Source organism: Tenrec ecaudatus, chromosome 6 (genome assembly GCF_050624435.1).
Source record: "Tenrec ecaudatus isolate mTenEca1 chromosome 6, mTenEca1.hap1, whole genome shotgun sequence".
NCBI classification, from domain to species: Eukaryota; Metazoa; Chordata; class Mammalia; order Afrosoricida; family Tenrecidae; genus Tenrec; species Tenrec ecaudatus.
The window spans coordinates 74,204,244-74,228,105 of record NC_134535.1 but is presented as its reverse complement, the minus strand read 5'-3'; the positions used below and the strand labels follow the sequence as shown (position 1 = coordinate 74,228,105).

Here is a 23,862-nt window from a genome sequence, read left to right as displayed (position 1 = left end):
GGTCCTTCAGCTCCCTCTCAGGCTGCCAACAGCCACTGTGGGTTTTGCTGCCCCCTCCCTGAACCAATTCAAGGTGTCAAACTGAGGCTAGTTCTTATCGATAGGAGTCATTTTTTTCCTTGTTTAGCAAAGCGGTTCCAACAGAGATTTGAAATCTCAGATCTTGCATGGCCGGAATGGACGGCCCTCAGGAAGGCAGGCACCCGCCCCTATTCTCTGTCAGTCTCCTCTGGAATTGGCGAGCAAAAGGCAAGATCCGAGGCTAGGGTCAGGACCGCTTCTGGAGGACTCTGGGCTAGTTAGTAAACAGGCTCAGGGGGCCCCTCAGGGTGTGCTTCCGATAGTTACCATTTCCTTCCCTGGGCCAGGGATAGCGTGGTAAAGAGAACTGAGACTTTCCCCTGATTCCGATTCTCTTCGCTCTTGAGCACAAAATACTTCATTCCCACGCCCCATCCCAAGCTGGCTTTTCTGACCTTCCCAGGGGTGGCACTACTGGGCTCCCTGTCACTCACCCACATCTGCAGTCCCCAGATCAGTGGAAGCAGACTTGAGTGCTTGTCTTTTGGCTCGGTTTCCATGCTTCAGTCCACTCTGTCCCTTCAACAGTCAAGAGAACCCTCATCGCAAGCCAACAACATTGAGTGCAATCCATCCCAACGTTTACTTCAGTGATGGCCCCCAGCCCACCAGACAGACTGGCCAGGCAGTGACCATGGACACGCAAAGAGCCCTTTCCTCTTGGCACTAGGAAACATCTCTGTGGTGATTGCCTTGTCTAGCACACAGGTTACGGCAGGATGTTCAGAACTAGGCTACAAACGAGGAGGTGGGCTGAGGGGGAGGGAAGGTGGACACCCTTACCTGATGCACGGTGTATGCTGACTGACCACGGAGCAAGGGTGGGCAGATGGACAGATTGTACTGCAATGGCTGGCCCAGTAGGGAGTAGCGGCCATCCCCTAGGAGGAAGAGCAGGTGGTGAGCTGGGAGTCTGAGCTTCGAGGCCTGATGACATGCATGAGACTTCAAGAGGCTTGGGGATGGACGGCAACAGTGCACCCTACTCCTGCATTTCTTTGATGGGAGTGCTGATGTGACCAATTTAAGAGTTGTGTCTCTTCCTCAACCCCCTGGAGAAAGGCTCTGCCCATAGCAGACAAAAGGCCCGGGGGAAGGGATCAGGGAGCAAAGCTACGGGCCCTTCCCAGTCAATGTTTTCTCTAACTGGGGCTCACATTCCTGACCAAGTGAGCAGTGAGCGTCAGGGAACGAGGGCGCAGACTAACTTGGGGTCAATCCTAACTCTGGAAGTGGGAAAGTGAGGTTGGGCAGAGGGCTCCCTCAGTAGTAATGAACACCATCTATGGGCACTTTCAGTAATGGCTGGCACATTTTAAGCTCTGTAAGCACTAGCTGTTATTACGGACACAAGTCCAATTCAAAGGCCTTTTAATGGGATTTAAAACCATATTCCCATCCTATCACTGAATGGTGGAAACAACTTGAACCCAATCTCTCTGAACTCCAATGCAGTGTTCCCTCTTCGGAAACCCTACTGCTTTCAGCACAGTCCACTTCCCCAGATGCTGGGTTAAACTGATGATCACTACAAAGTCCCATGAGCTGCTTTTCCAGGACCCACAGCCACCAACTGTACTTGGTGGTGAACACCTGGTAGTAAGTTAACTGTGGGGCGGCACTAGAGGGGTGGGTATCCTTCGCCCAAAGTAGAATGCAATTTTCCAGAAGTTTTCTAAGTTGAAAAGAAGACTCTGTCCTGGAACTGGACCAGCCACCTGGGCTCCCGCCTGTCACTGTCCTCGAGATCTCCTCCCTGAACTTCACTCCTTCCACAGTCCGCTCCAACCCAGCTCCTTACCCTGGGCTGCACCCCCTGGCCGGGGGAACTGTGGGAGGACGGGCAGAGGACTGAGTCCTGGGCAGACGCTGCTGAGGCTGGTGACAGGAGACGGTGCTGGGGACTGGGTAGGAGACGGGACAGGGCTGCTGCTCATTTGCGTGCTGGCCTGTGGAAGAGAGTTATCCGTATCACACAGATAGTAAACCTTACCCTGTGGCTCAGCTGAAAACTCACCTCCCGCAGGAAAACCATCCCTCTGCCAAAGCCAGGCTGCCCCTGTGGCCCTCGGCAATCAGCTGAAACCCTTTTCCCGTGTGCTGTTGATGGCCGGTTGTAAGTATTCTCTGAGCCACTTCACGTGCACCCTGCCCCATCTGCCACCTCAGATTTTAGGCTCCCTAAAAGAGGCGGCGCCCTCCTCTATACCCTTATGCCTCCTCAGGTGCCCAGGGAGAGAGGTGTGACACAGTCAAGGGCACAAAGATTGCTCTCTGGGAAGAATCTAGCTGCCTCCTTGCCAAGATGGGACTGGGCTGTAATACTCACCTGGGGGCTGCTTTCAGGGTTGTATAGGTCTCCAGGCTTCTGCCCCCGCTGGTCCACACTGTAATATTTACAGTGACTCCACTGGACCATGGATGGGTTCTGGGGAGCTTGGGGTCCATTAGGGACATTCAGCTGCATGACCACTACACCTGGTCCAGAAGGTGACACTCCTGAGGAATGGGAAGAGAGCAGTTGGTTGTGAATTCCAACTCTCTTTGGGCCTTCCTTCTTCCAAAAGGCTCGGCCAGTCCTGAGGGGAAAGCCAGGAATCTGAGGCGGGGCAAATCTAGCTCTGGACCCCTTTCCCAGAGCACCAGAGTGCTACTTGCCGATCTTCTCTGGTCTTCCTGGTGGGGGAAGGGTCCTTCGGTGTGCTGGAGCAAACACTCCTCCCCCTTCTGTGTGAGATGGGTCTTGCCATGGTCTCGGTCAGATTGCTCAAATGTTGAGTGGGCACAGGCCCCAGTCTGGGCTTTTTTTGGTAATGGCTGCAGGTAAGTCAGTCATCTCTGGGGTTCTGGATGTCACTGGGCCATCAGAATATTTCTTGGGCCAGGATGGAGTGGATTAGGATGGAGCCCAAGCGGCAAAGATGGTATGGGAATGTGTCATGTTTAAGAAGTTACAATTCACGGTGCTAACACCTAGAGGCTATGCAGGGAAAGCAGTCGGAGATCAGAAGCATTATTTGCCCATTTGACAAGCATTTACTGAACATTTACTACGTGCTAGTTATTATGCTGGGCACTGGGTGTCCAACAAACAAACTTGGTCCTTGTCCTCATGGACTGGACAGTCTATTAGGGAGACAGATTAATTAAACAAACAGTAGAGGTGCGTGTGTGTCACAGTTTGAAGCAGGCCCTGCTGAGGAGTTTGGACTTCATCCTGTAGGTGTTGGCAAGGGGGCTTGTGCTTTGGAGAGCTAACTCAAGTGGCCAAATACAGGATAGGCAAAGGGAGGGAGGAACTAACTGGAAGGAGGCTGGCGAGGAAGCTGCTGAGACAGACAGAATGAAACCCAGGTTCTGAGCCAGGGCAGTGAGTGATGGCAGGAATGGAGTGGAAGAGTTGGGCCCTCTACTCTGAAGGCCAGCGGACTGTGCATGTCCCCGACGTTATAGATGGTCAGCCAGGACTGCTGGATCTCCTCACAGCAGAGGAGGAGGGCAGGGAGCAATGAAGAGGAGGATTCAGTCTTTCTCTTGGGGGGAAAAGCCAGCAGTAGGGAGAGGCAGTCTCTCTCTCTCTCTCTCTCTCTCTCTCTCTCTCTCACACACACACACACACACACACACACACACACACACACACAGTCCAGAGGGAGGGGGTCTGCTCTCCACCTCCAGGCTACAGCCCCAGGGCTGGCGGGCTGGCTCATGTGAGGGAAAGGAAGGGGCCCAGCCACTGCGGGGCTGCTGTTTCCTTTCATGGCCGACACTCTGGGGTGGCTGCAGCCACCATGATGTTGCTTCCTATGAAGGGAAATGTCACCGCCTCTGCCCTGGGCACCAGTCATGCTGGGAAGGGAGCATGATTACTTTTCTCAGGTAGCATCGGTCAAAGCAGAGGAAGAGAAATGGCAGAGGCCTGAGAGAGTTGCTTAGCAGACAAAGCATCTATCATATCCCAGCCAACAGTCAATTTGTGACCCCCACCCTCCAGGGTTCATCTAATCAGAGAGCACAAATAGTCAGAGAGACATGTTCGCATCTCCCTATCCCCTGGCGAGAGGGACAGGGCATTCATCAGCGGCCTGTGGCGGGCCCTGGGGAAATGGCAGCTGGGTGGCGTCACACACTGAAGGACAGTCCCGGCCTGCTCACAACCCTTCTGGGCCTTTTATTCCCCAATCCACTCAAGAAGCCCAACTGGCTCCACAGTCTCTACCAACACCACTGCAACCGAGCTGCTTCTAATACCTTGCTGCCACCTGAGGGGCCAAGGCAAAAATAAGCAAATCCAGTTTTCCCAGAAGGCAGCTCATAATCCGAGCTTTGTGCCCTGGGCCAGAAGAGGCAGGGTGGGGAGAGCAAGGCTTTCTGTGGGAGTGTGTCGGGGGTGGGCATAAACAAGGAAGTGGGAGCTCTCCCAGATACCATCATGCCACTGCAAGAGGTGATCAGGGGGCTCAGTGGCAGGCAAGAAGCGAGTCCCTGCTATTTTCTACCATCCTAACACAAACAAAGGCAGCCTCGCCTGTCCTGCTGCCCCCACCGGAGCGAGTCCTCCCCCGCTGGCCTGGAGCGCTGTTCCTTCACTCAGCCGAGGACACAGCGCTCGCCTCGGCTGATGAGCTGATTTTTATGCTTCTCTTCCTCTAGCCAAAAGCAGGTGGCATCCGTTAGCATCGGAACTGTCGCTACTTCTTAATGGATGTGGCAATAAAAAACCCCCAACAAACCAACAGCCCACTGCCCAGTGACAGCACTTACATATAAGCAGGCTGGGGAAGGAGCTGGGGCTGGGGTCCAGCTGGGAAGGGGGAGAAAGGGGCTGAAGGCGGAAATCAATTTCAGCTTGAAAGCTCTGGAAGGAGTGAGGCCGTGTGAATGGCTTTTTAAGTGGCATCATTAAACCTGGGCAGAAAGGTCGATTGGGCAGAGCAAACCGCATAAATACAAACAGATGACATTTATGTCTGGCAGGATTGTTTTTCGTTTTTCTTACTTCTTATTTTCTTAATCACGAATGGAGAAGACTGATAGGCTTCGTGCTCACCACCAGGGATCAAATCTAGAAGAGGAATGTCCAGGAAAGCAAATCCATCGGCATCTTACCTTGCCCAAAGGGCAGGAAAGACTCCACTAATGCCTTGTTGGGAGAGGGGTGGTGTGGGCTGGGGTGCCGGGTATTTTCAGGGGATGGGAGAACAGGCCTCTCCCTCTGTGCTACTGTGTCACTGCCACCTCCTGCCTGTGTGCCTCTCCTCGGAACAGGCACCCCAGAGGGGACCGCACAGTGCTTCCTGGGGCTATAGTTATGTCTCATGTCATAGCGGAGGAATGAATGTCTGGGACTGGGCAACTAGAAAAATGTATTAATAAGCCAGAACAGTTGTTCCAGGAACAGCCAATTCTAATCCCTGCCTTTATTTTTGGAAAAGTGACCATGCTGCTACATGGGAGGAGGGCGGTAAGCTATCCTCTGAAGGTGACAGAGGCGTCCTTGTGGGCGACGCCTGCCTTCAACCTTCCCACTGCAGGCTGAGTGGGAAGGAGGCAGGAACAGCACTCCCTCGTCTTAGATTTCTGCAAGCAGGGAGTGAAGACTTCTCAGTCAGCGGCTGCTGAAGCTAGCCTCTTAGTCCACATGCGCAGAAAAGAACAAGGGGGCCAGTCAGAAGCCAAGGACCCGTCAGGGTAGCTACAAATCAAGGAGCTCTACCTGAGCCGATTGCAGAGAAGCATGGACAAAAGAGAGGATCGCCTCCACTTCTGCTGATTTGCAAAGAATCTGGATCGCTCTCCTTCTCCTAACAGTCAGCCCAGCTCTCTGCAGTGGCTTACTGCTCCACACAAACAATAGCTGTCAGTTCACGGTCCCAGTACTCGGTCCGAATAGGGAACACAGAATCTTTTCCACTTGGTTTGTTGCTCATTCAAAGGCCTTGTTTTTTAAGATGAACAGACAACCATGGAAAGACCTAGTGGGTGTATACTGACTCACCACTGAGAATACACACAGAGATGGATAAGCAAGTATACCCCTACGCCCAGGCACGCCCATTTTAACAAGCATAGGAGAAAACGAGCTGCAGTAGGTCCCCAGCACCACCACAGGCTGCAGCGGGTCTGGCAGCTGGCTTCTACAACTTCCATACTCCATTGGGAATTTCCAGACCAGCTGCCCCTGGCGGACAACAGCAGAAATTGCCGGCCAGACCAAGCCTGCACTCAAAGGTGAGGGCTGCCGAAATGAAGCGCTCTCGGCCCAGGAAGGAGCCTCACTGGGCCTGGTGAAGGCAGTAAGAACTGATCATGTCATGTGAATGAACAAGGTTAATTTTGGAATTTCCTCCACAGCACCCAACAACTTTAAAGTGCAAAAAACTTTAAATCAGTGGTTCTCAACCTTAAAAATGTCGCAAACCTTTAATACAGTTCCTCATGTTGTAGTGATTCCCCCAACCATAAAATTGTTTTCGCTGCCACTTCATCACTGTCATTTTGCTACTGTTATGAATTGGGCAACCCCTGTGAAAGGGTTGTTCGGCTCCCAAAGGGGTCTCGATCCACAGGTTGAGAACCGCTGCTTTATTATTTTTATTATTATTTTAAATCATTTTATTGGGGGCTCTTATAACTCGTTACAAACCATACATCACTGTATCCAATATATTTGTACAGGTATCCCATCTTTCTTTCCTAGACATTTACTTTCCATTGGTCCCCTGGGATCCTTTTTAGCCTCCCTCCTAGTCACCCCCTCCCCAGCCCTCATGGCCCCAATAGATTGTAGATTTTTAATGATATTCCAATCTCACTCCGACCACCATCTCGCTTCCCCTCTGGTTTCTGTTGTTCTTCCTCCTGGCTGGGGTGTGGGTGGTTAAGTGCCACTCATTGTGTTCGATGCCCCTCCCCCTCCCCACCTCTGCCCGGCTCCCCTACCCTTGTGGATCTCTATTCCCATAAGAACCGCTGCTTTAGGTGGAAAAGTCTGTTTCCAAGTGGGAAGAACTGGCAAAACGCCTCCCTCTCGCCAGAAGAGGGCAGTCGGACATCCTTCAAGAAGAGTGGCCAAATGAAGGCTTCCTTCCCTGACCAGAACCCCCGAGAGACTTCAGCTGCAGTGTGGTGGGGGCTCTAGCAGGATGGGCTGGGTGGGGCAAGAACAGGGGCAGCTGTCCCTGGTCTGGTGGGGAGTGCTCGGCAAAAGCAGAAGTCAGGGGCTACATGGCACAGACCTATTTACTAGGGGTGGCGGGCCACTCCGAAGAGAGCCTTTAAGCTGCTTCCTCTGAGTGAAAAGCAGAGAGCACAGAAGCAAGCGGAAGATGCAGTGCTGAGGAGGTGGTGTGGAATGCAGAAAGTCGAAAGACCACAGGAACAAAGTGCGGGGGCTGCGACCTCAGGCAAGTCAAGCTCCCTGCTGAAATTGCCTCTGTGCGCCCGTGCTCGTGGTGAAGATGATGGCACAGCCTACCCGAACACCCTCCCTTCCCCCTACCCCCGCTACATCAACTTCAGAAAGCTATGACTTAGGAAAGCCATTTCACTGCCCCAAGGGAAAGGAAGAGCTGTCCACTGGGAAGACTGGGTACAGGGGACGGGGGCATACTTCCTTTCCCAAGGGCAGCAGAAGCTGATGATGGAGTCAGTTACACCACGGAAATGAGGAAGTCAAACAGAGGTGTCGCTTCCCTGGGATGAGGCAAGCCACCTCACATTTCTTCCGAGGTCAGCCTCAGCCCCTGGAAAAGACCAGTGACTCTGCTCTCTCTCGTGATGGGGTCAGGAGCCCTGGTTACGTGCATAGCATCACTAGGAGTTGGCAGCCACTGGAGGGCAGTGAGTTTGGCTTTTGGTGTGGGTGATGGGGTCAGTATCGGGGTTCAGGAAGTCTCTCTGTCCTCTCCTGCTCTAGAGTATCAGCCTTCTTTCTGCAGCATTTTCCTCTTACCCATGGTCTCGACTTCGTATCCCTGGACATGCAGGTGCGCACACGCACACGCACATACCGCCCCCCCCCTTTCCTTTCTCCTCTTACCTGAGTACTGCTGTGGCATTTGAGGCGGACTGCAGGGAGAGGGCGACTGAGGCATCTGGTACTGCTCAGAGCCGGGAGGCTGTAGAAACCCCACAGAAGGACTGGGGAGATGGAGAAGAGAGGAGTGGGGAAGTGGTAGAGGGAGGAACACAGCTCCTGGCAAACAGCTGCTGCTTCCTGGGCCTCCCCCCTGGGAAGCTGAGGCAGCTCCAAGCCATTCCCAGACCAATTTGCCATGCAATTTCTAAAATCACTCATCAGTTCAAAGTTAATTATATATATTTGTACTTGATCATCTTTCAATTAGGAAGCTGCTAATCAGTGCTACAGATGGAATGGAGAGACACATGCTCTTCCCAAATACCAGACACATGTGCAGACATGCGCACGTGTGCGTACACACGCGCACACACACACACACAAATTCTGGGAAATACAAATGAAACACAGCGTGTCAGTGACAGATCTACAGTGCTACAGAAACAGATGAGTAAAAAGAGCTAAGGAGTTTGGTGGTTTTAGATCTGTAATGATGACTGACAGCCACGTAAAGACAGAGATAAACCCACAAAGCCCTGGGCATATGCATAAAGATACATACACTGAGGGACAGACACACAGACCCAGACGGACCCAGACTTGAGTTTTAGTTCCAGTTCTGCTCCCATCTAGCTAAAAAAATATGGGTAAACTTCTTACTCTCCCTAACTGAAATGTATTCATTTACAAAACATGAGAAAGAAATAAGGGGAGTTGATTAGATTTATTTCTATGGTTCCTTCTCTCTCTAAAATTCTATTAGCTGTGACCTATACTCAGACATAAACAAACACATGGAAACACATACCATCTGAGATGCACTTCTAGATACAAAGGCATACAGGAAGATAAACAACTAGATACTCCGAGCCTGCCTCTCCCAGTCAGAGTCCCATTAGTTTGAAAAAACCTGTCTGTGAAGACAGAGTAACTTCCTGCTGACAAGGTCTAATTACACAGAAACCAAAGAGGAAGAAAGGAGAAAGCCTCTCACAGTCTACCTGCTTTAGGACCCCCACCCTCACCACCCACTCCCCGATCAGGGCAGCATAAACCAAACCCCACCCTGGGCCACAGCAGCAGCAGCAGCAGCAGCAGCAGCAGCAGCAGCAGCAGCAGCAGCGGGTCTAGGTCTATGAGAGACAGTCATCAAGTCCCCACTCCGGGAGTCCTCACCTCGTACCGTTCTGCTGAGCGGGCGGGATCATGCTATAGTACACTGGCACGCCCCCTGCTGGCAGGCCCCCTTGCACAGACTGGCTCACTGGGACCAGCATGGGTTGCTGGAACGGCTGCTGGACCACGTTTTGCGAGTCATTAGCCACTGGGACCTGGTGTAGAGACAAGAAGGAAATGCTACCCCCCCACTCCCCCGAGCACAGCAAACGAACAGCTCGGGCATCACTAGACGGAGCACTACAACTTCCGCTTGGTCTCCCCATCTGTGTAAAGGAAATGCTTTCAGAGCAGTTTCCGTTCCCACCTTCTCCAAACACAACCCTTGGGCCTCTGACGTAGAGGAAGGAGCCTGAGGTTCCTGTAGACTCTACTTTCCCGGGGATTAAGCATTTGTATGGCTCTATAAAGGCCAAGTAACATGAAGACTCTTCTCAGACTCTCCAGGCTCTGTCTCAGAGGGGAAAAGTGGACACTATTTTAGATCTTCATTGGTCAGTCTGAAAGATTTAGGGAGGCTGCTTTCCTTTTTGTCTCCCTGGGACTGGGTGATCTTCCCCTACTCAAAAGGCACCCACTTGGTAAGAAGGCAGTGGAGTGTACTGAACCACCAGGCCTTGCATTTGGCCTCCCATGCTGCTCCTCTGGTTGCTGAGAAGGCTCTGGTTCTGAGGCTGCTGGACCCCAATCATGCCTTGGTAAGCCGCCTGCTGCTGGCTAGGCATCATTGGCTGTAAACCTAGGGATGGCGAGGTAGAAAAGGCATTAGTACGGGCTCAAAAAACTTTATCCGCCATTTCCCTCCATTTTATCTTTTTTTTTTTTTTCCTTTGGAAATTCTTGGTCTCTCTTTTGGACCCAACCATCTCTGTATTTTTTGTGGTTTTTTTTTTTTAAGAAGAGGAAGGCAATCTTTGTTCCCCAGTCTCCGCCATCCTCTTTGAGACCACATGTTTTTCTTACCAGGCTGCTGGGATGGCTGAGGCAGCTGTTGACCACGCTGGGGGCTGTAGGCCACCGAGTGAGAAAGAGGTCGGTATTGCTGGTTGGAGTTAGGATACTGTCCAGGGGGATAGTAAGAAACCTGGATCTAGGGTGAGAGAAGAGAGATATGTAGGGTCCCTCAAGTTCAGTTGCGACACTCCAGATCATTAAATGAATCAGAGCTGATGGTCCGGGATCTGTACATGGAAAGATTGTGGACCTGAGATGGCAGAATTGGCATACGAGTTTAAACGAGAAAAGGATGGGGGTGAGGCAGGGGAGGTTGGCAGAAAACGGGGAGCTAATAATGATGAGTACAAGAACCAAGAAAATGTTCTAAAACATTATGCTGAAGATTGTACAACCCTTCTTGAGTTGATTGAACTATTGAATTATATTAACTATAAGACTGATTTTAAAAATAGAACAAATGGGAAAGGCTTGGTTTCTTTGGAAAGCAGCCCTGGAACATGACAACTCTCAAGCCCCAGGTGAGGTAGGTGTCCCCTCTGTCTGTCTAGGTTTACGGGAAGAAAGGAAGAGTAATACTGCACCCGCTCACCTGGGGGTTCGGGCTGCTCACCTGTTGAGGGGGTTGCATGTAACCCTGGGGTGGCAGGACTTGCTGAGTAGGTGGTGCATGGCTAGAGGTGGAATAGTTGGAATTGGAGAGGGGCTGTCCCGTGGAAGCCATGATGAAGCTAGTCTGCTGAGGGTGCTGGGATATCAGTGGAGGCTGGAACAGAGCTGAAGATGGGTCAGCTGCTTCAGCAGAACCTTGGCGGCTAAGGCTCATTTGTCCAAAGGGGTTGCTGAGGTCATCTGCCTGTTGATATAGGGGGAGACTTAGGTCATGCCATATCAAGCCTCATCTCTTGGAGCGTAACACACACAGACAGGCACACAGACAATAATGACTATGTTCTCTACAGCCATCCTTACCCCAACTGGGGATCGTTTTGCCTCTGTGCTCCAGGAGGTGCCTTTTGGTTATAAACCTGTCGTGTGGTGCTTTAAATTGCTGTCCACTGCACACTGAAGAGCTGTTTGAAGCCCCACTGCAGAGCCAATCTCTCTACCACCTACAGGCTCACAATGCTGCACTGACTAGGATCTTTATTAGGGCTACTCCATGGGAGATGGGAATAACACCATTGCTATGCAAAACAGGATTGGCTATCAGGTTAAAGAAAAAGATGTTTAAGAGTTTTTCCATTTCCTGTCTTTTTCATGACCCCAATCATATAAAGGACCTGTTTTTTCCTATAAAATACTGTGTCTTGTTTTTATAATAAATAACACCTGGAGCCAAGGCTGGGTAGGGAAGTTCAGATGGCTACCTAGCTCCAACTACACAGGATGGGAGGGAACTGCTAGGTCCCCACTCCTGCTGCTAATCTCCTCCCAACCTCTCCAGATCATTTCCACCTCTGTGCTCCCATACTAGCCTAGAGTTCTCCAGCCCATCAGAAACCACTTCCAATTCTCACCTCCGGAAGGAGGCCCAGGGTGAGTGGCCGAGCTGGAGGGTGAGCGACTGGCCAGTCTGTAATTGCCTTCTTTCTCAGCCTCTCCCCTCGGCAGAAAAGGTGAGGGTGTTCTTGCTCTCTTTGGCATAGTGATAGCTGAGGGTTTGTTAGCTTCCTCCTCCCTCTACTCTCCGGACAGTAATATATACATACACACATACATTCTCTCTCTCTCTCTCTCTCTACTCACCTACCTACCTACCTTCCTTCCTTCCTACCTACCTACCTACCTACCTACCTACCACACCAGAGCAGATATGGAAACTAATAGAAACGAAAAGAAAATGTTTCCCCAAAGTTTCAATCAATTTTCCCTCTGATCAGCATGTCGGCGGTGTTGCTGCCTTATCGGACAGGAAAAGATGACACAAAGGAAGTAGTGAGGGTTATTCGGAGGTCCAAACTTCTGGACTTTTCAGAATAGAGATCAAAGATGGGAGAGGAAAAGAGGGCATTCTAATTTTAAAAATTAAAGGAAAACAAAACCAGAGAGATGTAATTAAAAAATAGAAAATCAGGGCTCTACTGGCCATGATGGATGTTGTCAACCACCAGGTAAGTCAGATCTTCAAAAGAGCGTGTGGTTAAGGCGTCAACCAATTTACACGGCAGGTACGATGCAGTGGAATGAGGGTATTTTTTCCTATAAGATGACATGCTAAGATAATGGGAACATTTTACGTTTTTACTAGTGGTACCAGGAACATCTACAATTGTGCTGCTTTTAAAGTAAAGGATGGAAAGCCATCCTATACAAAATAAACTGGGCTCTTTAGACATGTTCAGGGCACGACTGTGAGGAAGGGCGTATGTGATAGCGATGAGGAGGAGCCTGGGTGAATCTAGCTCCCCATGGTGTCCCCTCTTCTGACTCAGGGCAGCCCATCACTCCTGTCTTTCATGTAGGTGCCTAGCGGGCTGAGACAAGGCCTTTAGAAGACCGTCTCCTTCAGTCCTGCGAGTAGTGGTTCCCCCTCCCCCTCCCCCCGCAGAGCACAGCAAGCTTGCAAAGCCATCCCAGGCAGGCCCAGTCACACCCACAGACACAGGCCACACATGGACAAGGACAGAAAGAGGACTGGAGTTTATACCATGTTGTACTGCTGGGGCGGAGAGACTGGCAGAAGGACTTGGGGACAGGAGCTTGGCGAGAACTGAACAGGCTGCGGAGAGGGCTGCAGAGCTGGGACTGGCTGTGGACCAGCAGAGGCATGGGGAAAGGGAGAGAAAAGGAAGTCCAGGAAGAGGTGGAGGGTGGGGGTTTGGGGTGGGGCAGAGATGGGGAGGGAGGAACAACAGGTTAATCAAAAAAGAAAAGTTACATGAATAGCAAGGCTGTGGGCAGGCAGGCGCTAGCGCTGGCTGGAGACCAAGGCTGGGAAGAGCTGGTGGCTGTCACATTTCTTTGACAAACCGCCTTATTCCCCATCAGGAAAGACCCGCAGTGTGCCCTGCCCACCCCACCCTGGTAGCCACTCAGAACTCTGCGGCTGCTGAAAACAGTCTTGGGGCTCAGGATCAGCTATGCAGCTCAAACCTGAATCCAACCGGGTTTTTTCCAAAGCACTCCTCCTGAGCACAAGATTCCTGGGGAGTACTCTCGGGGCCCTCTTTAAACAGAACCTTGAGAAGGGATTCCTATGGGCACTAGGAATATTGCCTCTGTAGGAAGGGCCATCCAAGGTCTGGCTCATACCATATCCCGATTTCACACCACCTCTGCTCCTGGAGGAAGCGCTCATTGACAAGGACCATCAAGCTTCCCGAGGGCAGAAAAGGAAAAATATACCCACTTCTTCCCACTGGCCCAGAGCCCCTCTGGGTCTGTGAGGGCACTATGAGCCCCCTAAGGAAGGAGGGAGGAGTCTCAGGTGTAGTAGCTTCATGCTTGGCGGAGACCCACAAAGGTCTGAAATTCAAAACCACTAGCAGCTCCAAAGGAGAAAGGGGTTTTCTAGTCCGGGAAACATTTAGGGTCTTGGGAACTCACACGGTGGTCCTGCCCTGTCGTGTAGGGTGGCTGAGGGTCTGTATTGACTCCGTGGCAGTGAGCGTCTTCTCCAGCCTCAAGCAGGGGGTTTCTGCATGAGGCGTATGAGGTGTTCTAAACCAACTCAAGGAAAACTTTATTCCCTCTCTCCGCCTTACTTCCCACTCCTCGCTCCAGCCATGTGGATCACCTCACCAACAGTTACACCTTCTGATGGTGGGAGGAGTGGCGGGGGCGGGGGGTGCGCAGAGAAAGAGGCAGCATTTTATGGACATTGTCTCAGTTTTGCCTACAATAATATTCCTATAGGGAGATGAAGGGGCTCATTTTTCAGTTCAAAAGTTAAGACTCATTCATAGTAATCCAAGGTACAATTGGTCTCCAGTTGCCTGGAGCAACAGAGAAAGAGGGAGAGACAGACAGGAATAGGGGAGGACAACTGGGCCATGAACAACTGCCTCCTTTGCCAGGAGACCAGAACTGGCTGGTGCCTATCATTACTGAGCATCTGGAACAAAGATTCTACTGAATAATCCTGATCAAAATGGAAGCTATGCAGAGCCAAATTTCAAATTCTCATGGACACCACTTTATGACTCTAGAGCAGTGGTTCTCAACCTTCCTAATGCCTCGCCCCTTTAATACAGTTCCTCATGTTGTGGTGACCCCCCACCCCCAACAACCATAAAATTATTTTCATTGCTACTTCACTGCTGTCATTTTGCTACTGTTGTGAATCATTATGTAAATATCTGATGTGCAGAATGTATTTTCATTGTTACAAATTGAACATAATTAAAGCAAAGTGATCAATCATGAAAACAATATGTGAGATATTTATTTCTAATGACAAATAAGTGAAGTTGTGTCTTGAGGCATGGGTAACAGTCTTCACGTGCATGGGTAACAGTCTTCACACCGGGTACTCGTATGTGGGCGGGCCCGCCTGGAGACAGAAAGAGGAGCGGTGCTGTCTCTGTTCCTAAGACCATCGGAAATGAGTGTTTTCCGATGGTCTTAGGCGGCCCCTGGGAAAGTGTCGTTTGAACCCCAAAGGGGTCACATCCCACAGGTTGAAAACTGCTGTTATAAAAGGTACATGAACTCCTTAAGGTAAACTATTACCCTGAGATAATCTTTAAATTAGCTTAACTAGTAAAAAGTGTCTACCTATACGGATCACATTGAGAACAGTCACTCAAAAGATCAGATGGGGCCCCGGGGCACTGGGCAGGTGTTAACATGGAAGACGAGCACGGCTACGACAAGGCCACGGAGTCGCACGTGCACACTGTTGAACGGGTGTATGTTGTGCCGTGTTTATTCTCAAGCACCACCATGCAAATAAAGGGCTGAGCAATGAAATCACTCATTCGGATCACACAGCTAGTGGAGCCGAGAATGAAACACAATTCTCCCTGCCACATTCTTTCCCCTCAACTCTCTTGGGAGGGGCAGGAGGCAAAGGAAGAAGTCAGACCAAATACTTCGCGCATCTTCCGCCCTCTCTGATTGAGACTGTGTGCCCCTCGGAGCAGGGATCAATATCCTTTCCTGCCGCAGAAGTTGTCACCGGGGAGACGCAGTCCAGGAGGCACAGGTGTCTTGCAATTAGAAGCCCCACAAAGGATTATGCTCCTCTCTTAAGTCTCCACTGACCTGGGGTGTGTGCAGTGTTGAAGTCGGGGGTTTCAGCTCCACTGACCTGGGGTGTGCAGTGTTGAAGTCGGGGGTTTCAGGGCTACGTTAAGTCTTTTCTGTAGACACCATCACCCTCAATTCCAATTCTCTCCTTGAAGAATTTCCCACTTCAGGGAATCAGCAAAAACCACACGTAAGTCAGAGGCTGACCCTGAGGAATGTGACTGCCACCTACTGGTGAAATGTGAGCTAGTTTTTAGATGCCTGAGGACACAAGAGGTGGTCGAGCAGCTTCCTTCCATTTTACACAAATTGCACAAAAGGTAGCCTAGCCACTCATCCTCTGGTCTGTAGCCTCGTCCCTTAGTTTTACACGCAGTACAGCCGTAAGACAAGCAATTCTTCCCAGAAGAGCCGAGGCCGTCCTTAGGCCCAGTGCAAATACCTCCTGTTGCAGAGCTGTCCTCTAGAAGCCGTTCCCAAGGTTTCCCTCTGAAGGAAAAAGCTTTAGAGCCCTCAGCGTGGTGGGAGTGTGTGTGTGTTTTCACTTTCATGGCGCGTGCTATGTACCACTGGGAAACGGCATAACTTTCTCACGAACACAGTGGGGTTTACATAGTATCTGCAACTACTGCAGGTGCTGCCCTCAAACGCTTAGGCCAGGGTCAGCATTTCAAGTCTGGAGTTCGTGGTCACGAGCCATCTCCAGCGTATGTTCCTGAGGATGCAGAGATCTCTGTGTCAAACATCGCTGCCCTGTCCCCACTGTATTATCCAGACCCAGCAAAAGGAGCTCATTCCTAGTCCAAAGGATTACCTACTGATCCTCAAACTCACAATTCTAGCAGCAAGCACAGAATCTGACCGGAAGCTTGGGGCACAGGGCTGGCCATGTGCACACCCTGTCTAAAACATTTCCAGTCCCAAACACTTGTTCTCTCTTATCTCCTCTTTCCTCCTGCTTTCTGCTTCTAGGTATGGAAGGTAGAAGCAGATGGAGAACTAAGGGGGAGGAAAGGGAGCAAGGCTATATCAAATACACACATTGTAGGAACAATGGCAACACCCTGGGACCAGACAAGTGAGACATATGACACACACAAAGAAACACAGCAGGTGAGGGCCAGCGGGAGTGGTTCCGGGTATGTACCCATTTAGATGTTTGACTCAAGACCAGAGAAACACACACACACACACACACACACACGCATGCGCGCGCGTGAACAAGACCTACAAGGGTCGGTGGTATAATCAGGACAGCGTCAGGGACAAAGACGATACATACGCTCTATCTGTATGTATGTGTGTCACAGTTAAGATACAAAGCAGGATTTCCTCGGGCGCCTCAGCTCCATGTTTAGCCTTCTTTTCCCCATATTTGAGAAGAGGCAGTGCTGGCCCATAATGGGATCTTTCCAATCTGCTGTCCAGTTCCTAAGGTTTCGGGGACTCGCTTCCTGTACCCAGGAAAGAGCGGTACTGCTGTCAGGGCAAGGAGGGCCCTGGGAGAAGAGGCTCAAAGTTAACCTGCAGCAGGAAGGAGGCTGCCTCGACACACTAGCTGCCTGACGTCTCCTACACACAACCTTACTGGGCAAGGCCAGGGAGCTCTGTCTGTGGACAAGGAGTACGAGTGAAGACCTCAGCCCAGCTCTGCTCAGAGAACTCAGGTGACTTTTCAGTCAAGAACACTGAGGTCCCAGTTCCAAACAGGACCTGACTCTTAGGCTGAGGACTTGCATGGGCTCCAAAGAAACACAACTTCATTCAAATTCTAGTTGGTGCCAAATCTATCAGCCCAAGAGGAGAAAGACACAACCTTTTAAGAAAAACAAAAACCAGTAATTATAACACACATATCTATCTCTATATACTAAAAACCATAAATCCATACTACATCCAATGTTAGTCCAATGACCCAAGATTCTTGAGTCTTCTCCCACTCCATATTTGTATTTCACTTCCTTGACAGTGAGAAATGTTGTTCCCAACATCCTCAAAGTATTTATTCATTTGCTCAAGCCTTCAATATATAGAATGTAAGTTCAGAATGACCTCTGGGGTCTCTGCACCCTGTGGCATAGGTCTTGAGTGTTACGCCCTTTCCCTGGAAATGGTCACACACAGACCTGTGCCGTGAGACATCAGACACAAACACATTCATCAGTCTGTGCCGGGAGCTGTAATCATTTCAAGCTCCACATATGGACCCCAAACCCAACTGCTGCCATAGAGCTGATTCTGACTCACTGTGACCCTAGACGTGGGACCAGAGAGCCTCATTTTTTTCTCATAGAGTGGCTGGTGGGTTTGAACTGCCAACCTTCTGGCTAGCAGCACAACATTTACCCGAACATGTACTGGGGTTCCTTATGTATATGGGTACAGGAAAATCCCCTGGTTAACTACACAGAGTCTACGGGGAGATAGGTCAAAGATTCCACTGACATTTCTGAGGAGGAAGAAGAAAAAATACAAGGCAAAGAACTCTCAGGATGATTCTTCTGGATTCTTTGGCCAAACCTCTGCCCTTGTTCTTCTTTCCCCACTACTAAATAGATGAGGGGAGAGTGGCATGTCTCCAAAACCCAGTCTTTCCTGCTACCCCGGCATAAGAGACATGACTGTACTGCCAGAGCTTCCTTGACTCCGAGTGGAGGGGCTCCAACACCGAGTAGTGACTCACCTGTGAGAGCATGTGGTTATTCAAGGGTGGTTGTTGCTGCGGCGTGGGTGGAAGAGCAGGAAGCGGCTGCTGCGGCTGGGCAGCACAGGGGAGAAGGCCCCGGATAGACTGGGAGGAGGTGACCTGGTTGCACACTTCTGGGGCACCGAGTGCCATACCTATGGCAGAGAGAAGACCCACCAGGAGTTGTGAGCACAGGCAGTGAGGACAGCAGCTGCGGGGCTCTCGGCTTTCCCTGCCCATGCCTCCACTGTCTCTGGGTGAGCATCATGGGTGGGCATAACCTCATCTCAGCGGACTCTTGCTCCCCAGGGGCAGGAACCAACGTGACTGTCAAGAGTTTGGTTTTGGAACTGAACAAAATGTCAGGCTGCTAAGGTGTCTCCTCTGAAGTGCCTAGAATCTGTCCATCATAATTAGAAAGCTAAAATATGAATGCTTACTTCCTGGGAAGGTCCAGACTCCTGGTCGCTTCAGGGGCCTGCCTATATTCTCTTTGGTTTCTTCTCTCTTTGCGTCATCATATAAAAATTGTTGGAGGCAACCGTGCCTCTCCAAGTGCATGCATGCACACACATAACCTCCATCCAACATTTTTTTCTAATTTCCAGACTTCCCAAGGCATGTATGTGTTCACATAGCATACTTCAACTGACTCTCTGCTATGCTTCAGGCACAGCATGGAATCTTCCCCTGGAGCTGGACAGCCACACAGCTGTTACAATCTGACAGAGGCTACACCAGTGACATGGCCAACATTCGTTGAAAGCCAAGATGAGGAAAGAAAGAACTCCTGGAAGGGCTAGGAAAGATTTAAACAGGCCAAGGAGAAGAGCTGGGCTGAAACGATAAACTAGAAGGTTGCCAGGCTGAAGGCAGACGGAGTTCATTCTAGAGGAGTGTCTGGGAATGAGACGGAGGCGGCAAAGTAGAGTTGGGAAGTGAGGACAAGCTATGCTAGCGTGCTTGGACTTTCCTTATACAGACAATGATAAAACACAGATTCAGTATTTCCCAATTTGAAGTTTGAATTCTGCCATCTCAAGGAGAGGACTGATGTGACTCAATCTGCTTGAGAGGGTGGACTGGCTCTGGAAAAGGCTGGTATCAGAGCAAGGGAACCAGCTTGGGGGCCGGTGTGACAGCTGACTACACAATGAGAGACAGGGGGGTGAGCAATGAGGTAACCAGCCGGGCAGCAGAGACCTGACAGTCAGAGGTGACATCTTCACCACCACTCATGTCTACAAGACTCACAGTGCTTCTGGGATGAGACTCTTAGCCATTTTTAGATTTTTAGAGGCAGAAGGATGGTGAAACGCAATCCCCTGGGGCATGGTGAGCTGGAGGTCTTGCACGCGGAACATCCGAGTGTTTGGGCTACAGGGGAACGGACACAGGCACATCTCTTAGCCGTTTTCTTTTATTAAAAGACATTGTGTTGTGGTGTGGGCAAAACTGACAGGGTTCATTCATTTCCCATTCAACAATGTACAGGCATTTGGCACTGTGACAAGAGTTACCATCCTCTCAATGTCACCTCACTCAACTCACTTTCTCTTTGGGCTCCCCATTCCCATTCCCCCTTCCGGCCTTCGGAACTTTCCAAGCAGGCCTTTCAGTCTCGTGTGCTGGACTGCTCTGAGGAGCACATGTTTCATGGGTGTGCCTGTTTGTTCAATAGATCTGTGTAGTGGTGGGCCAAAAAGTAACCCCTGGGAGTAGGTTCAGTTCCAGGCTGCAAGGGTGTCTAAGGGCCATAGTCTGGGGGGTACGGGTGGGAGGGAAGGGAGAGGTGTTTCACTGGTCTCTGTCAGACCAGAAAGTCTGTCCTTTTTAAGGTTATGGGTTTGTTGTAGATTTCTCTCCATTCTCCCACGTTCTTTCATGATGATCTGAGCACAGCAGTTAGTGGTGGCTGGACACAATGCAGTTACCTTCTGGTCTCAGGCTAGTGGAGGCGGGTTCATGTGGTCTCTTATTCCTTCAGACTACTTGTTTCCTTGAGTCTTTGGTCTTCCCTACTCCAGATGGAAAGGGACCCACAGCTGTATCTCAGATCATCGCTCACAAGCTTTTAAGACCTCCGTCGCTATCCCTCAAAGTAGGATGCAGCACATCGTCTTCATGCACTGTTGTGTCAATTGACCTAGATGTCCCTCGAGACTAAGGTTCTAAAGCCCTCAAGCCCAGGTCCCCAATCCCTTAAGGTATTTGGTCATTGTTAAGACATCTGCATAACCTCCCCCTGCATGCTCTCTCTATACGTATATACTGGATACATTTGCAGCACACATACATACATATATAGAAATCGCCTCTGCCAAGTGTGTGTATGTATATGCTTATGGATGCACTCTCATACACCGGCCATGGCTCTTCAGCTTATATATGGACCTGAGTATGCACCAGACATTACTGTTCTTCCTGCATCTTTTGAAATTCTAGCCCACTGACTGCTACTCATTAAGGGCTGTGTGCAACGCCCCCGGCCAGCCGGCCGGCAGTTTGAAACCACCAGAAGCTCCATGGGAGAAAAACTAGGCTTTCTACTCCTGTGAACAGTTATTCTAGGAAACCCACAGGGGGTCACTATAAGTGAGCACTGACTCGATGGCAGTCAGATTGATTTTGGAGTTTTCTGTTCCACAAACACACCTTATAATCTCCCAGGCCACCAAATGAAAGCAGCTATCCCTTTCAACTTTGTACATAATCTGGACCTGGGCCTCAGTCAAAATAATTTCATCCCAATCGGCTGTTTTTGAATCAAGCGAGGAGGCTTGAAAGGAAATTAGAGAGCAAACGCACATGGATGATAGCCCTATGACACCAAAGATCTCACTGAGTTGCGGGCTGTGTTAGGCATTGGGACAAGTGTTCTGTTAGTTACAAACCACATGATGCTTCGCAGAAGACAAGCATGAAGGAAGAGACAGGGCAGGGTATGCAAGGAGAGAGGCTATACCTGGCCGGGAGAGCCTTCCTGCACTGCCACCTTTACTGCTCCCGATGCTGTCGCCACGGGTAAGGATAGAGATGCCGCTGAAACTGCTGGCTTTGGTGACAGGGGGCCGCATGCTCCGGACAGAGCCGTCTGAGTCTGTGCTGCTCCAAGGTCGTGGCTCCAGGGATTTGAGTTCGCTGTCTGTGCTGCTCTGGCGGCTGCTTGAGGTATGGCTCAGCCCCTCTCGGTTCCCCCTGCAGAGACCACAATGGTCAGAGCACCCCCCACCCCCCACTTCGCAGCAGGGCTAGGAGAGAGTTCATTTCTATTCTTTGAATAACAAAGAAGGGGAAGGGGGGAAGATGGACACTGACTTCTTGTTAAGTTGGCTGGCCAACTGAGACTTGATGGGAGCAGACAGAACGAGATCCAGTACAGCCACAAAGAGCACAGAGGCAAATCTGGAAGACAGTGCACTGGCAACTAACTCCATACACCAGACCAGAGGTGGACGGAAGCCACATACATGATGCTGAGATTGGCTATGGTCTCTTCCCCAGCCCCTGCAGGATCCCACACATGCAGGAAACAGTGGAGAGCAGAGGGGTACCAGATCCTTCTGGGAGTTCTTCAACACAAGGACTCCTAGAAGGTAGTGGTGCTGGAAGGCAGAGGTGATCAGGGCGTGGATAAATCACAGAACTCATGTCTGAGCCAGTAGAGGCGCTGCTGGTGGCCACTCCATGGTGGGAAGAGGAGTAAGTGGCTGCAAGGAGCACCTGGGAAAACTCAGCCCCAGAGTTGGGAACTGACCCAACTTGTTTTGTCAAGTTTCACATCTGTATCTGGGGACAATGGTTTCTATGTGCTCTAAAGACTCAAGTACCCAGCAAAGAAAAAGCAAAAAAAAAAAAGTCTTTGGGATCCAGGATGGACTGGTTGCCCCCATGATACGATACCCAAATTATATGATATTATATGATATGATACCGCTACTGCCCAGGCCAGGGCATAAAGCTGTTGAGCAAAGGGTTCTTTCCGCACTGTGTCATGTTGGAAACAGCAGCTTGCTTGATTTTATCATCACTGCCTGTGATTATGAGCAGCCGTACTTCTCAAGAGAGCTTGTGTGACCTAAAAACCGTCTTAGAGTTTCTCAATCGTGAAGGAACCAGATCCAGGAACCCGACTCCCACCCTCCTCCAAGGACCAAAGGAAATCACATGGCAACCACAAGGGTTTGGTATGAATACTTAGAAACAATTAAGCAAAAACAATAGTAACTTGGGCTTCCCCCTTCTTGCAGTACTATTCCACCAAAAGCCACCAGGAAACCTCAGCCTAATTCCCTTAGCTCCAAAGACACTAGGCGCGGAGTTATTCTAGAAAAATAAGGTATTGTCCCATTTGCTCAGAAGGAACTGTAGAGAAAGTGGGCTAAGTATGTGCTATGGTTAGCTGTTGCAGCTGTCAGCCAAGCCAGCCACGACAGGCTGAGAGCACATGTGCACAGCTGGTCCGGAAGATGCCAGTTCTTCCAGGCAAGCCCAAGCACGTTTATATCCAGCCTCAAAGTTTCTTTCCACAACATCCCCGTGTCCCCAAAACTTTCCCCTTTCTCTTGGGGATGTCAAAACTGGAACGGGAAACAATAAAGAATTGTAAATCAGAGAATCTCCAGAAATAGAACTGGACCCAAAACGAGAGCCAATAGCTTTTTGCCTCCATGGAGGCAAGTCTACTGACAGGATTCAATAAATAATTGTGTTTGTGGGGGGAAAGAAATATACTAGTGGCAGTACATGAAGCTGCCTGAATTTAGGATGTTAAAACTTAAACTCTCCAACAAAAGTCCTAGTGAACCTTTCCACCTACACCACTTTTGCTCTGTTGGGGCAATCCTGCCACTGACTGTTTCTAGCTGAGACACACAGTGAATGAGGCAACTTTACATGGAAAACTCTGGGAAAAGTGACAGCACTTCTTTACTCATCACCCACTGTCCCCAAGATGGTGAGAGCCAAATGCTCAAAGGATGGTCTCTCTGATCGTCTTCTGATGAATCTGACCTAGCATATCACTCTCAAGAGGGTTAGAGAAACTGGGGCGAGTCTTGGCCAAGGTCAGTTTTCCTTCTCCAAAATTAAGCCTAATCGCTAGTCATTTGTTTCCACTTCATTACAAATAAGGCAGCTAGGAAAGGCTACTCAGACTAATTTCTGGGCACCAGATCAGACTGTGTGTGTGTTGGTGATCAGGGAGTCAAGAGCACCCTTTTACATGTTATACTCCTGGAAAAGGAGAGCGGATTCGGTTCCAGCACATTAGTTTAGTGCTGATCTAGTGAGAGGTCTCTGCAATAAGTGGTAATACCAATCAGGAAGTCTGACTGTGGCTCATTAACTATGGGGTAGAATCTTACAAACTACTGGGAAGTCCCATAGTTACCATCCATCTGGGTAATTTTATTTTGTGTGCTAGAGCTTCATAAGCACAGATTTGGAAACAAAGATATAAAGTAGCCAGAGAAGACCGTCTCTAATCAGCCAATTCCCCATCCAGAACCCACGTGGGGAAAGAAGCAACTCCCTTAAGTATCCTTGAACGTGCACTGTTGACAACTTAGATTTTGAGTCAATGCTCGGTGTAAAAACAAGAGCTTACGAAGAGGGATGGGGACGAGAGGGCTGCATCTGCTTACCGGGTCCTTAAAGCTACTGTCTGCACAGTTGATGTAGTTTGAGTCTC

At 50.2% G+C, this 23,862-nt stretch overlaps 1 protein-coding gene across 18 annotated transcripts in view; it reads right to left on the bottom strand.

The window, feature by feature from the left end:
- Nucleotides 1–23,862, bottom strand: part of R3HDM2 (R3H domain containing 2) — a 156,964-nt gene that overhangs the window by 1,307 nt on the left and 131,795 nt on the right. For 16 of the 18 annotated variants that reach the window (XM_075551427.1, XM_075551414.1, XM_075551428.1 and 13 more), the window contains 11 exons: nucleotides 21,136–21,368; nucleotides 18,168–18,325; nucleotides 10,905–11,147; nucleotides 10,301–10,427; nucleotides 9,916–10,076; nucleotides 9,338–9,492; nucleotides 8,123–8,223; nucleotides 2,411–2,580; nucleotides 1,883–2,030; nucleotides 865–962; nucleotides 516–600 (listed from right to left, as the gene is read on the bottom strand). In XM_075551427.1, coding sequence (XP_075407542.1) covers nucleotides 516–600; nucleotides 865–962; nucleotides 1,883–2,030; nucleotides 2,411–2,580; nucleotides 8,123–8,223; nucleotides 9,338–9,492; nucleotides 9,916–10,076; nucleotides 10,301–10,427; nucleotides 10,905–11,147; nucleotides 18,168–18,325; nucleotides 21,136–21,368 — 1,679 coding nt within the window. The remainder of the gene's footprint in view (nucleotides 1–515; nucleotides 601–864; nucleotides 963–1,882; nucleotides 2,031–2,410; nucleotides 2,581–8,122; nucleotides 8,224–9,337; nucleotides 9,493–9,915; nucleotides 10,077–10,300; nucleotides 10,428–10,904; nucleotides 11,148–18,167; nucleotides 18,326–21,135; nucleotides 21,369–23,862) is intronic. The other 2 variants (XM_075551413.1, XM_075551418.1) reach the window with 1 other exon arrangement.